This window comes from Halichoerus grypus, chromosome 10, assembly GCF_964656455.1.
Source record: "Halichoerus grypus chromosome 10, mHalGry1.hap1.1, whole genome shotgun sequence".
NCBI classification, from domain to species: Eukaryota; Metazoa; Chordata; class Mammalia; order Carnivora; family Phocidae; genus Halichoerus; species Halichoerus grypus.
In genome coordinates this window covers 112,705,849-112,721,590 of record NC_135721.1, presented here as the reverse complement: position 1 = coordinate 112,721,590, position 15,742 = coordinate 112,705,849, and the positions used below count along the sequence as shown (strand labels likewise).

The 15,742-nt window shown below is 39.1% G+C and overlaps 1 protein-coding gene and 1 non-coding gene across 2 annotated transcripts; one reads left to right on the top strand and one right to left on the bottom strand.

Annotated features, from left to right (window-relative positions):
• Positions 1 to 2,439: 2,439 nt before the first annotated feature.
• On the bottom strand, positions 2,440 to 2,539 carry LOC118554413 (U6 spliceosomal RNA). The gene has a single exon (XR_004926465.1). It is a non-coding gene; the product is annotated as a U6 spliceosomal RNA (small nuclear RNA).
• Positions 2,540 to 8,207: 5,668 nt separating this feature from the next.
• Positions 8,208 to 10,166, top strand: LOC118554407 (beta-defensin 115). Its single transcript, XM_036121878.1, has 2 exons — positions 8,208 to 8,301; positions 9,973 to 10,166. The coding sequence occupies exons 1-2, from the start codon at positions 8,208 to 8,210 to the stop codon at positions 10,164 to 10,166; spliced, it is 288 nt and encodes a 95-aa protein (XP_035977771.1).
• The last annotated feature ends 5,576 nt before the right edge of the window (positions 10,167 to 15,742 follow it).

The window sequence follows — 15,742 nt, the reverse complement described above, 5'->3', positions numbered from 1 at the left end:
TGAAGTTTACTGCTCTTATTCTCTTTATAAAAGGCACTTCAGCAGAAAAATGGAGTAACTTTTTAAAACATGAAAATATGGCATGCAGGAATATTTATGCCAACTCAGGAGTTTAATAATAAAAATTCTAAGATGACATCCGTGTAGCCTGTTTAGCAAGAAATGAGTTCACATTGTAGAGGGAGAATAAGGTTCCAGTGATAAGATATAAGTGAGGTGCCCCCTCATTTACTACATATATCATTTTACCTTGTGGCATTAGTTTTCTGGAACATATATTAGATGATCTGTTTAGGACATGTATTTTTTTACATTTTTCTTAAAGTATCTTTGCATGTAAATCAGGTCACGACTTTCTGATTTGGCAGCTAGTGAGCTTATCTATGTAAATTATTTGTTAAATCAAAAGTGAACAAACAAAAAGGAACCTAGGTGGTAAATGAGGTCAAAGCAGTGAGCAGGGCAATAGGCAACTTGCATGAAAGTATTCTGACACCGATTACTCTGTCACCGTCACTAAGAGTGTCCCCTGACCACATACTGTGTCCTCAGATGGCAGGCTTTCTGAGAAGCTCCTGTGCATTCCAGGGGCTAGAGGTTGGTATCAGTTGCCAGAATTCTTCAGCTGCCTTAAATCGCCCCAGTAGTGGCGCTGATCACCTGTCAACAGAGCTCTTCCATCTGCCACATCTCTAGCCTGCTCCTGTCACGGATGGTGGTTTGAACATACAGTTCCTCGCCTGACCCTCGGTGATGTTCCACAAAGCTTGGGGTATGCCTGCAGGCTGCCAGCACAATTCGATCTTGATGTTCCAAGAAAGGGATCATGAGTTTGGCCCTGCAGGGGTGCCGTCTTTCTTGGAGAACTCAGTGTGCTATGGGATACCTGCCGAGGAGTGAGTGTGCTCTGGGCATTTCTGCTTCTTCGCTCCTTTTTACAACATTTTGTGTCTGAATGGTAGTTTAGGTGCAGCAGCATGCCCATGGAAAAAACGTTTCCAAATCCGGCAAGCATGCAGTGGTGAAATGTGATGCAATTGTGGCCAGTGACTTTAAGCAGAGTATCTTTGGTGGTGGGGTATCTTGTAAGATACTTCAAAGGGGTGGGGCAAAGATTCAAGTGGCATGTACCCATTAGCGTTTGCCCTGCCACCTCCTTGTGCTTGAAACACGGTCATAATGCTGAGGCGATGCACCCATCTTCTAACTATGGGCTAAAAGTACATGCAAGGAATGTGTGGCCCAAGTCTCAAGTAGTTAAAGACACTTTATCAGGCAGGATATTTTAAGGGCTCACAGGTTAAACGTGTGCCAGAAGCTGCTCAAGGACCCATTCTAGTGACTCTGGGAACATGGAGTTGGGGAAACCACAAGTCTGCTAAGCTAATCCTTTACTGCATAGTCCACACCTATGGCCCTTGGCCAAGCTCTCTTACTGCAAAATGATCCTATATATCTGAGCGTCTACATTTAGGGTAGCATTTGTATAATAAAGTTAGCAATAATATTAGTATGTATATTCTTAACATTTGAGGGAGTCAGTGTGGGGTAGGGAAAGACTTAAAAAAACGACTCATGTATCCTATAAAAGGCATTATATCAAAAACTAATGAGGTACTGTATGGTGATTAACATAACATAATAAAAAAAAGAAAAAATGGGAAAAAAAGCCATTACATACATTTTTATATATTTTTTTAATTTTTAAAAGATTTTTATTTATTTGTTTGTCAAAGAGAGAAAGAGCACAAGCAGGGGGAGCTGCAGGCAGAGGGAGAAGCAGGCTCCCCGCTGAGCAACGAGCCCGATGTAGGACTCGATCCCAGGACCCTGGGATCACGACCCAAGCTGAGGGCAGACGCTTAACCGACTGAGCCACCCAGGCGTCCCCATTTTTACACATTTGTACCAATTTCATTACTTGTGTCCCCCCTGCTTTACCACTTTTACCTTATGATAAATGTGTGCAGAACTATTTAGTGTAGAAATTAGTTGATGGTTGGAGAGAGCCATGAGGGACTATCACTTTTACAATTGCAACAAGAAGAATAAGATACTTAGGAATAAATTTAACCAAGGAGATGAAAGACCTATCTATACACTGAAAACTATAAATCATTGATGAAAGAAAGTAAGGAAGACAAATAAATGGAAAGATATTCTGGGTTCACAAATGGAAGATAAATCTTGTTAAATATTGTGCAGCCACTGTGGAAAACAGTGTGGAAGTTTCTCAAAAAATTAAAAATAACACTATCATTTGATCCAGAAATCCCACTGTGAATATGTATCTGGATGAAATAGAATCACTGTCTTGAAGAGATATTTGCATTCCCATGTTCATTGCAGTATTTATCACAATAGCCAAGGTATGGAGATAACCCAAATGTCTGTTAGCAGTAGAATGGATAAAGAAAACATGTATATATAAAGTGGACTAATAATCAGACTTTTCTTCAGAATTTGCCTGTCATCCTTGCACAGGGCCATGCTAATCTCTGTGTCATTATTTTAGTCTATGTGCTGCCGAGGTGACCACAATAATCAGCTTTTTATTTTTTTTATTTTTTTTAAAGATTTTTATTTATTTATTTGACAGACATAGCGAGAGAGGGAACACAAGCAGGAGGAGTGGGAGAGGGAGAAGCAGGCTCCCCACTGAGCAGGGAGCCCGATGTGGGGCTCGATCCCAGGACCCAGAGATCATGACCTGAGCCGAAGGCAGACGCTTAACGACTGAGCCACCCAGGTGCCCCAATAATCAGCTTTTTAAAAGGAAAGAAAACCTGCTATTTTTTGACAACATGCATGAACCTGTAGGACATTATGCTAAGTGAAATAAGCCAGATGGAAAAAGAAAAATACTGCATGATCTTATTTACATTGGAATCTCAATAGTCAAACTCATGGAAGCAGAGGTAGACAGTGATTGCCCGGGGCTGTGTAGAGGGGGAAATGGAGAGATGGTGTCAAGAGGTACAAAATTTTAGTTATGCAAGATGAATGAATTCTGAAGATTTGTTGTAGAACAATGTGACTATAAGTTAACAATGTTGTATTATATACTTCATATTTGCTAATGGAGTAGATCTTAAATGTTTCCACCACAAAAGAAAATGATCTAAAAGGAAAACAATAACTATGTGTGGTAATGAATTTTAAAAAGTGAAAAGGATTAAAAGAAACCTGAAAGATGTTATTTGCAAATACAGTGAAAGATGTTATTTGCAAATTACGTATCCAACAAAGAACTCAAATAGAGTACATAAACAACACTTAAAATTTAACAATTAAAAACAAATATTCCATTATCCTTGAGTAAATACCCAGAAGTCGAATTGCTGAATGATATGGTAGTTCTGTTTTAATTTTTTGAGGAGCCTCCATACTGTTCTCCACAGTGGCTGCACCAGTTTGCATTCCCATGAAGAGTGCATGGGGGTTCCTTTTTCTCCACATCCTTGCCAAGACTTGTTATTTCTTGTCTTTTTTATTTTAGTCATTCTGACAGGTGTGAGGTGGTATCTCATTGTGGTTTTGATTTGCATTTTCCTCATGATGAGTGATTTTGAGCATGTTTTCATGTGTCTGTTGGCCATTTGTATGTCTTCTTTAGAAAAATGCCTATTCAGGTCTTCTGCCCATTTTTAATTGGATTATAATTTTCATATGTGTGTTGAGTTGTATAAGTTCTTAATATATTTTGGATATTAATCCAGTGTGAAAAGATATATGTACATCTATGTTTATTGCAGCATTATTACATTAGCCAAGATACAGAAGCAGCCCAAGTGTCCATCAATAGATGAATGGATAAAAAAGATGTGGTATATGTATACACAATGGAATGGTACTGAGCCATAAAAGAGAATGAGATCTTGTCATTTGCAATTACATGGATGGACCTAGAGGTATAATACTAAGTGAAATAAGTTAGACAGAGAAAGACAAATACCATATGATTTCACTCATATGTGGAATTTAAGAAAAAAAACAAATGAACAAACAGAGAAAAAGAGACAAACAAGAAAAATAGTCTCTTAAATATAGAGAACAAATTGGTAGTTGCCAGAAGGGAGGTTGGGGGGCAGTGGGTGAAATAGATAGGGAAAATGGCATTAAGAGGTACAAACTTCCAGTTACAAAATAAGTAACTCATGGAGATGAACAGTACAGCATAGGGAATATAGTCAGTAAGATGGTAATACCACTGTTTGGTGACAAATGGTGACTACACTTACCGTGGTGAGCACTGAGTAGCGTATAGAATTGTTGAATCTCCATATTGTACACCCAAGACTAATATAACACTGTATTTTAGTTATACTTCAGTAAAAAAGACATACTCCTCATAAAAAACCCCACAAATATTCCATTTAGAAAATGGGCAAATGAACGGACATTTCACCAGATGGCAAAAGGTACATGAAAAGATGCTCAACATCAGTAACAATTAGGGAAATACGAATTAATACCAGGATTAGATACTACTACAAATGTATTAGAAAAGCTAACATTAAAAACCATGACAATGTCAAAAGCTGATGAAGAGAAACCGAATCTCTCGTACATTGTTGGTGAGAATGTTAAGTGGTGCAGGTGCTCTGAAAAATAGTTTGGCAATTTTTTTAAAAGCTAAACTTACGTATATCATACAATTCAGAAATCACCCCTCCCCAGGCATGTATCCAGAGAGATGAAAACTTATATCCACAGAAAAATCTGTACACAAATATTCACAGCAGCTTTATTTGGGATAACCAAAATCTGGAAACAACCAAAATGTTCTATAATATGTTAATGGTTAAATAAACTGCAGTACATTCGTACCATGGAATACAACACAGCAACAAAAGAAACAACTATTAGTAGATGCAGTGATCTCACAAGGGTCGTATACTGTATGATTCCATTTATATAATATTCTCAAAATGACAAAATCAGAGCAAGAACGTTGGAATGTTGGGGGAGTAGGAAGCTGAGTAGCACAAGGAAGATCTTTGTGGTGACTGAATAGTTCTGCATATTGATTGCTTACACTAAACAACACCTGTGATGTAATGACATAGAGATATACATAAACATTGTACCAATGTCAATTTCCTTGTTTTGACATGGTACTATAGTTCTTCAAAATGTGACATTTGGGGAAATTGTGTGAAGGATACACAGGATTTCTTTACTATCTGCAACTTCCTCTTAATCTATAATAATTTCAAAATAAAATAAAATAAAATAAACAAATAAAGACAGTTATAGCCAGAAGAAGTATGTGTTTGGTGAGACAGTTTTCCCTGGTGCAAGGAGCAATGGATTTGGAGTCAGTAGACTAAAGTCCCATTCGTGACTCCATGGCCTTAAGAAAGTCAACTGACCTGTCTGAGCTTCAGTTCTGTTCCATAGAACGGTCTTTATCAATTTCCTAGCCTAAACTTCAGTCATTTGTATATCATTTTACAAACTTACAGACTGCTATGTCATCTATAGGTTGTAGTATTATTTAGTTAATATTTTTTATAAAAACCAACACAATCCATTTACTTAAACTCATATTTGGACCACATCTTAAGTGGTTTTCTGTAAAATCACCAGATCAAGGGCTAGTGACTTTTTTGTCAAATAAGCATTAAAATAAAAATTTTTAAAAACACACACTTATGTTTGCCACTTAAATTGTCACTCACACTGTCAGTGACATGGGTCACACATTTCAGGAAACACTAGTTTAGCCCAAATACTTTACCTTACAGATGAAGAAAGTGATGTCTCATAGACAAAAAGAAATAAAAGTTCAGATTTGAAAGATCTCTTAAAATGTAAATCACAATTCCCTATCACATATCAAGTAGAGTCCCAAGTCCTTAGGCCCTGTCAGTCCTGATGTGTAGCTCTGCCTGCTTCCATGGTTTCAGTTTCTCTTTTCCTTTCCCTTGCTCACTGGACCCCAGTCATACTTGGCTCTTTGCTCTTCCTAAGAGACCTATCGCTTTCCTTCCTCAGAGCCTTTGCTCTTGCAGTTCTCTATGCCTGGAAGATTCTAGATATCCATGTAGCTCACCTCCTCCGTACATTTAGGTTTCTACTTGATGTCACTAACTCAGAAAGTCCTTCCTTGGATAACCTGTTCAAAATAGACAACCACCCCCCCCCCACATATACACGTACATCATCTATCCTCCGTCCCTTACCCTGCTTTAGTTTTCTTTATAAGCACTGTCATCACCTGCCATTATGAGTTTTGTTTCCCTCCCTAATCAGAATGGCAAGACTTTGCCTTCTTCTCTTCTTAGACCCGGTGTCTAGAACTGTGTCTAGTGTAGAGATCCATATCAGCCAATTCACCAGTCCTCCCTGCAGAACCCAGGAGAAGTGGTCAGGCAGACTCCATGTGTAGTATTTGGACACCAGGAAACCACCACATCTCCCAGACAGTCCAACCATTTTCAGATGGTTTCAATCATCAGAAGTCTTTCCAATTAGTTAAAATCTGCCCCGCTGCAATTTCCACCCAAGACTTGTAGTTCTGCCCTCTAGGCTTGCACAGATCATGTCTTTCAGGAGATAATGACTCTGCCTCTTGTCCACCCATCACTGCTTTTCAGGTTAATAGGTCTCTCCTTCCATCATTACTCAGGCATAATCCTCTGGGATGATAGAAAGATGTGCTTGGGGTGCCTGGGTGGCTCAGTTGGTTAAGCGTCCAACTCTTGATTTCACATCTCAGGTCCTGAGATCAAGCCCCACATTGGGCACTGAGCTCAGTGCGGAGTCTTCTTGTCCCTCTCCATCCCCCCTGCTTGCTCTCACGAACTCACGCTCTCTCTCTCAAATAATAAATAAAATCTTAAAAGAAAGAAAGAAGATGTGCTCTTGAGATAAGTAAGCCAAACTTGAATCCAGACCTTACTCCTAAGCACTATGTAACCTTGGGCAAATTACATTTGCCTATCAGGGATCCTGTGAGAATTCTGGGGGTCATGTATGGAAAGTGTTTATCATAGCTACTGACAGACAGTAGGACTTCAGTGGGTGGCTTCATGCTTACTGCTTTCCTGGAGAACAGATTACTTGGCTATCAAGGGCAAAACAGATTTCCTGCTATCCACCAGGTTTTCCCTAATACCTGCCAACTGGAGGAAGAAGAGAGGAGAAGAGCACTGGGCCCATCTAAAGGTATAAAATGACCATGAAACAGACTAAGGACCCCAAAAAGAAAACCCAGTGGACTCACAGATACACTTCCTGATGGAGCCTATTTTGAACAGGTTATCCAAGGAAGGACTTTCTGAGTTAGTGACATCGAGTAGAAACCTAAATGTATGGAGGAGGTGAGCTATATGGATATCTAGAATCTTCCAGGCATAGAGAACTGCAAGAGCCCAGGCAGTACCCCCTTCTATACCCTCTTTGTTGGAGAACCTGCAGGAAACATTTTTGCTGTATTCCTTGAGGCTGGAGTCCAAGAATGTCTCAGTTGCAGCCAATATTAAGGATTTAGAGTAAGAAATAAGGAGTAAATGCATAGTTAAAAAGAGCTGGATGATGAGCTGTGTTAGGAGGGTCTCCGTCTGGTTCTTTCTTGCTCGCAGTATGACCCTGGGCAATCCTCTTCCACTCTCTGAGTCTGCATTTTCATAGCTGAGAAATGCCATTTCTAAGATCTATCAGTATATGAGTGAATACCATACATGCATTCGTTAATTCATTGTTTTCAACAAATATGCACTGCACACTCTGGACATACAGAAATCACAGCCAGTCCCTACCTTCAGGGGCTTAGTGTCTGTTAAAAGTTGCCCTTGACAGTGTCAGTCCAATAGAGGAGATGAACTAGAAAAATACTTAGTTCCAACTCAACATGAAAAACATTATGACAGAAAGAAGGAGGCAGGGCGGCTGTAAACATAAGGGAGGGGGCTAAACTTCTCAAGGAGAGGAGCAGGAAAGGCTTCTTGGAAGGTGGGTCCATTCTTTCCACAATGCCGGAGACTTGTGGCGGGCATGTAGAGCCTCTGCTAATGTCTTCCACCTTCCCAGATGATGTCTCGAGAAGGACTCTGAATATTGGATTATCAATTTATGTTCCTGACGCACAAGCTGATGGGTGGTGGAGCACTCTGCCCTTCTCTGATTTATTGTCCATGACTCAGCCTTAACCAAGACAATAAAATGCAGAGTGAAGACCAGCCTTTCCTGGCACATTCAGTATGCTGCTGGATCGTTCCTCACTCCTCTCAGGATACATTAAACTCTTGTTCCTGACCTTAGCTGTCCTTGTTCTCCTGGCTCAGGCTTCCCCAGGTAACCAGACAATGGAGAGGAGGGAAGAGGGAGTGAAAATGGGGCTCTAGTCATAGAATCATTGGAAAACTGAACATATGTGGCAGTGAGGACAACCCACAGAGATGACTGAGATCTAGTGAAAAGCCTTATAATGAATATGCCCCGTAATAAGGGCAGTCTGTCATTCCTGACTACGATGGTGTTTTTCATGATGGCAGATACTGGCAGAGCCCAGGGTTTCTTGTATGAAGTCCCTTCCATATGCAGAAGCAACTGCAGCATCCCTAGTGTCCTTAATATCCTTGGCCCAAATGTCAACAGGGTCTCTTCCCTCCATCTCTCACTTCAACCTACTTCTAACTGATACCACCTCTGGCAGTAACCAGTCCCATTACTTCACCTCTCATTGTTATATGGCTTTGAATGTTCCTTTAAAGCAATCAGAAGAGGCATCTTGCTCTTGTCTTAGAATATGTAGTGAAAAATTTGTAGGTTGATGTTGGCTATCTAGAGGTTTGTAAAAAATAGGCTCAAGGTGTCAAGCTGGGGTTAGGGCAGAAGATTCTGGATTCCAGACTGAACATGACCATAGCTCTGTAACAATATGATAGGTTTTATGGCTGAATGGTGAATGACTTTCTGATGGAAATGTTTTCTGCTTAGGCTTCCTGGGGATTCTAAAGTTTATGATTATCAATTCCATGATTTCCCTCTGGATCATTGCTGCTGGAAGTTGCATCCTCTCGCATCAGCTTTTCAAACTGAAAGTCTTTGTCAATCACTCAGTTGTTCTAGAAGCAAAAGAAGGTAGTTCTGGGCTAATCCTGAGTTGATTTCAGCCTGTCTTAAACTCTGGTAAGGGCAAATTAGTTTTGAGGAGGGAGTTGCAGCTGCAAAAGACATTTTGGGGGAAAGAATCTGCACATTGATTCATGGAATCAGAGTCAGATTTTTCCAGTCTGAATGTCCTGGTAAGAAAGAGAGAATTGGGAATTATCTCCCAGGAGGGGAGTTTGGGGAAAAACCTACTTAAGTAGAGAAAATCAAGATACTATAATCTCTCAAATGAACCCAGTGTGCTGGGGAAGCTGTGTTTTATAGTTTTATAGATCTAGATGGGGCTGAGTCACAAACAGTGTTTTATAAGGGCAGAGTTTTATACCATCCAGAACATCAGCCTGCAGGTCGGCAGTATAAATTAATCCTTCAGTGTTCAAAGTCCTGTTCTAGGGCATCATTTGGGGCATGCAATTAGAACAGTGCCTGGCACATACTCTGGTGCTCAACAAGTTGCTGTTGAGTGAATAATGAATTGAGAGGGGAAAAAATAGGTAATTGAAGGTATAGGTCCAAGAACCTAGATTTGGGGGACAAGGAGGAACCAGTGTTGGCAAGACTGAAAAATGACAAAGATGAAAACATCACAAGCACAGAAATAAAGTCCAGTTAGAGCTGGTTGAAGGAAGGGAGATAACTACTCATATCTAGTACATTTCAAGATTCTACATTAGGCATTAGGCATTCTACATCCACAGATTTATTTAATTTTCCTAAGAATGCCATTACATTTCAGTAGTTCATCCTAACTATTATTACTACAATATACAATACAATACTAACACCCTTAGTATTATAGTCTTTACTCTCTTTTATGTATTTGTTTATTCATCTTTTTGGTTTTTTTGATAGATGGATGGGTCAAAAGATGCAGTTATAGAATTGGCAGATGCAGACAATCTTGCAAAGAAAATGAGAAGAAGAAAGAAAAATGTGGGGCAAAAAAAATTTGCTGCATCCCTGATGTAAAACATTTACCCTCATACCGTGTTGAGAAACAACAGATGACATGTGAGGCTAAGGCAAGAACAGCTGGGCGTCCATAAAACTCCTGACACAAGACTTTTAACAGCCAGAATAATGAGTTGGTGAAGTGGCTGTCTGGGGCACCTGCATGGTCCTTAGATCCTTAGACACCTGCTGGGTCTTCACAGGGTCCATTAAAGAAAATATGCTCATTCCAGCTCTCATTATATCCTGTCTCTCTAATCCTCTGTAGCCTGACATCGCTAGGTTGTGTCAGGACATGACTGATGTTCTTGGTTTTCACTGTAAGACTATTTTATAGGACCTACATCCTGAATTCCTAAGTCTCAGACCAGGTGCTACTAGGTCCCTCAACGTGAAAGTTTTCCAGGCTAATGCAGATTCCACCTTGGCCACACCTTATCTAAGACTCATCCTAGAGTCTTAAGATAGGCCAGTGTGGTCCAGAGGTCTTTTGCCTCTTTAGCTCAAGGTTCAACCCCAGGCTCTGCCTCATGGGCTCACTTCTGGAACTTATCCCTTACCCCAATTCCTTAATCATACTTAGCTTTCCAAAGATTGGCATGCCCTCTGACCAGGAAGCAACCATTGCCACCCTACCCAAATGGAAGGGGAAAACAGTAAAACAAAACAAAGAACAAACAAAAAAACCAACCAACCCCTCAAAACAAAAAACAAACACCCCCCCAACCTCCACATTTACTGAGAATTTAATTGTGTGCAAAGCCTTGTCCTAAGTACTTTACGTACATAATCTCCTTTTTTCCTAACAACAGCTCCATGAGGTAAGAATTTAGTATTATGTTCTTTTGCCAGAAGAGGAAACAAAGTCACAGAGAGTTTAAGTGACTTGCCTCAAGTACCGTTGGCCACTGAACTAGTCCTGCTGGTTCAGTAGCAAGACTTTGAACCCATGATGCCTGAGTTCAGTTGTTATGCTTCCTCAAAGCGGAAAATTTGCTGCAGTGAGAGAAGCTCACTGTGCTCTTCCCGCCCAGAACCAACGTCCTTAATGTGGAAGGTGTGGCGAAAGGGAAAGCCTTGTGAGCCTCCTTGTGGTTAAAATGTATAACAAATCCAGCCCTAACTTGTATATCCAGTAACAAACAGAAGTGATCCCAAGTTATAGTTAAGGAAGGAGTTGTTCCCACTTAGTAGACAGTCTTAGTTCAGAGACTAATGCCAGTCAGGTCTAATGGTGAAAATTATCCTTCACCTCTGTTGACATAATTATCTGGAGGACACAGTCTGAAGACAAGGTGCAGCAATCCTCATAATCATGACAGCTTCTAACCATTCAACCCATTTCTCAAAGTACTTTCATATCAGTTTCCTCATTTCCCCCCACTTTAATACCACCGTATAACATTCATGTCCCAAACCTTAGAAGATGTCCTTAGGATATCTGGAGAATGGATCAGAGACTGGGTCTCCAATTACCTAGGCACAGCAATGCCAATTAATATTTCAGCTTCAACCTTGACCACACCAACAGCTGCAGAAAAGCCTGAGAAGCCACCCGTTTTTGTACAAGTTTTTACGTATTTTTGGCTAGAGAAATTATGCTTACAAATGGACTCAGGAGTCTTAGAGAGTTGTGTAAACATGCCTCCAGACCATAGTCCCAAAGAATTGAAAAGGGTGCAGGGGGAATTCAAATGCACTAATAGTATGTGACTATGTTATCTTACCATTCTGAGCCACATTTTGCCCATCCCCAAAATGGAAGTGTTGGACTAGATTATAAACTCCATATGCCTTTCAACTCTTAAAGCCTTCTTCATTGTTTATAGTGAAAATCCGTTCTCTACCTATGACTTCAGATGCTACTTTAGAAAGCAAAGGCATGGAGGATGAAGAGACTGATAAACAGGAAAGTGACCTCAACCTAAGTACTCAAACCATAATCCTAAAATATATCTTAGTTACCTTCTTGTTCCTCACTGCCCCGCCCCCCCACATCATGTTGGCCACAAAAACCTTCCAAGTCTGCCTCCATAGCACCTGTTTTTCATACCTGCCTCTGCTATTCTGATTCAGCCATCATCTTTTCTTGCCCATTGTTATTGGCTGACTGTGTCCCCTCAAATTCATATAGTCAAGTCTTAATCCCCAGTACCTCAGAACATGCCTGCATTTGGAGATAGGGTCTAAATTTAAAGAAGCAATTAAATTAAAATGAGATAATTAGGGTGAACCCTAATCCAATATGGCTGGCATTCTTATAAGAAGAGGAGATTAAGACACAGAAGAAAAACCATGTGAAGATACAGAAAGAAGACAGCCATCTACAAGCCAAAGAGCAAGGCCTCTTTGAAGAAGAAATCAACCCTGCCAACACAATTCTACCTCTGAAACTAATTATAAAAAAAAGAAAAGAAAAGAAAAACCCTGCCAACACCTTGATCTTGGACTTTTAGCTTCCAGAATTGTGAGAAAATAAATTTCTGTTGTGTCAGCCCCTAAGCCTATGATACTTTGTTGTGGAGCCCTGGCAGATTAATATACACATACTGTAACATTTACATCCTACTTGTCTCTTTGTCTGCCATCACGCCTTTGACTCACTCCACTGTTTCCATACAGTTGCTGTGGATCATTTCTAAAACCCAGATCTGAAATTTTAATTTTTCCTTTCAAACTCTTCAAAAGCTGTGCACGATGATTACAGGAATCAATTCTCAGCTTCCTTTATGATAATCCCTGTTCACCTCAGTACTCTCCCTTCCCATTCCCACCATGGAGCTCAGACAACTTGTGTTCTTTGAAATTAACGTGTTTCTTGCCCTTTTTAAAATAGGCTTCCCCTTTTGCTGGGAAGGTTCTTCTTGCAAAACAAACCTATACTTCTCTGTAAGTTTCACCTAGTCAGTACTTACTACCTGCCCTAAGCCATGTATATTCATTTATTCCTTCTTTCCCAGCCCAAAGGGATCCGTTTTTTAATTTACTTTAATTTTTATTACAAATACAAATTGCTTGTATTTAAGGCATACAGTGTGATGATTTAATATATCTATACACAATCAAGTTAATTTAACACATCTATCACCTCACATAGTTACCTTTTTTGTAGATAAGGACACTTAAAATCTACTCTCTTAGCAAATTTCAAGTATACAATAAAGTTCTCTTAGCAAATTTCAAGTATACAGTAAATTTTTAGTAACAAGAGTCACCCTGTACATTAGATCACCAGAACTTATTCCATAACTGAAAGTTTGTACCCTTTGACCAATATCTCTCCATTTCATGCCCACCCCCCTCCAAGACCTGGCAAACACCTTTCTGCTCTTTTTTGTGAGTTCAACTAATTTAGATTCACCATGTAAGTGAGATCACACAAGATTTGTTTTCTGTGTCTGGTTTATTTCCCTTAGCATAATGTCCTCCACATTCATCCAGGTGTCCAAAATGGCAGGATTTCCTTCTTTTTAACACTGAATAATATTTCACTGTATATATGTGTACTTATATATATACATGTGATATATAGAGTTCAAATTTTCTTTATCCATTCATCCATTGACAAACACTTAGGTTGTTTCCATGTCTTGGCTATGTGAATAATAATGCAGTGACCAAGGGACTGCAGTTAACTCCTCAAGATACTGTTTCATTTCCTTCAGATATATACCCAGAAGTGGAATTGCTGGATCATAAGATAGTTTCATTTTTAAATTTTTGAGGAACTTCCATACCATTCTTCATGATGGTTGTATCAATGCACGTTCCACCAACAGTGTACAAGGGTCTCCTTTTCTTTACATCATTGTGAACACTTGTTATCTTTTGTCTTTGGCATAATAGCCATCCTAACAGGTTGAATGAATATCTCATTGTGGTTTTGATTTACATTTCCCTGATGATTAGTGATGTTGAGTACCTCTTCATATACCTGTAGACCATTTGTATATCTTCTTTGGGAAAATGTCAGTTCAGTGGGTCCTTTGCCCATTATTTAATTGAATTGTTTGGTTTTTTGCTACTGAGTTGTATGAGTTCTTTTTATATTTTGGATATTAACTCCTTATCAGATGTATAGTTTTTAAATATTTTCTCCTCTTCTGGAGGTTGCTTTTTCACTCTGTTGATGGTTTTCTTTGCTGTGCAGAAACTTTTTAGTTTGATGTAGTCCCACTTACTTTTGCTTCTGTTGTCTTTGCTTTTTTTTTTTTTTAAAGAGAAAATTGTATTGCCATTAGATTGACAAATGCTTTTGGAGTCAAATCCAAAAAATCATTGCCAATGTCATGTAGCTTTAACCTATGGGTTTTTTTGGTAGGAGCTCTATGATTTAGGTCTTCTGTTTAAGTCATTAATCAGTTTTGAGTTGATGTTTTTGATATGGTATAAGATAAGTGTCCAATTTTATTATGTTGCATGTGGATACCCAATTTTTCCAATAACATTATTGAAGAGATTAGCCTTTCCTCACTGTATATTCTTTATGACTTTGTCAAAAATTAGTAGGCCATACATACGTGAGTTTATTTCTGGGCTGTTCCATAGGTCTAATGTGTCTGTTTTTATGCCAGTACCATAATGTTTTGATTACTATAGCTTTGTAGTATATTTGAAATCAAGAAGTCTGATGTTTCTAGCTTTGTTCTTTCTCAAGATGGATTTGGCTATTTGGAGATTTTTGTGGTTCCATGTGAATTTTAGGATTGTTTTCTCTATTTCTGTGAAAAAAGCCATTGGAACCCTCAGTTTGTTCCTTATAGTTAAGGGTCTCTTATGGTTTGCCTCCCTCTCTGTTTTTATCTTATTTTATTTTTCCTTCCTTCCTCTATGTTCATCTGATTTGTTTCTTAAATTCCACATATGAGTGAAATCATTTGGTATTTGTCTTTCTCTGATGGACTTATTTGCTGGAGGGAAAGTGGGTGGTGTGATTGGGTAATTGGGTGATGGGCATTAAGGAGGGCACTTGATGTAATGAGCACTGGGTGTTATATGCAACTGATGAATCACTAAATTCTACCCCTGAAACTAATAGCCTATTGTATACCTTTTCGATTTAACCACCTGGTGACTGTACTGGGGTATCCTATTATGGCTATAATTTGCATTTTCTTAATGTAGAAATTAACTTGAACACATTTTCATATATTTATTAACCACTTGGTTACTCTCTTCTGTGAAATATCTGTTGTTCAAGTCTTTTCTCCTGGGTTGTCTCTCTTTTCCTATTGATCTGTGGGTGTCCTTTTTATATTCCAGGTATGAGTTCTTTGTAAGATTATAAGTATATGTATTATAATATTTTCTCCAATTCTCTGACTTGCCTTTTCTTTCTTTCAATGGTATCATTTGGTGCTTTTTTTCCTTCTTGGTCAGCACTCAGAAAGAAAAAACACAGCTGACATCTGGTATCTGCACTAGTTGCTACCAGTTGGGCCATGTTGTTTCCCTGCTGAACATAAACAAGTTCACAGAATCTTCAAGTCAGGAAAGGACTCCCAGTGACCAAGATGGAATAAAATGTCTTGTATCCTTATAGTTAAGCATGTCTCTTGTAAGCAGCATATGGTTGAGCTTTGTTTCTTATCCAGCTTGGAAATATTAGTCTTTTAAAAATTGGAGCTTTTAGTTGATTTGCATTTAAATTATTTAATTTACTCCAAAGAAG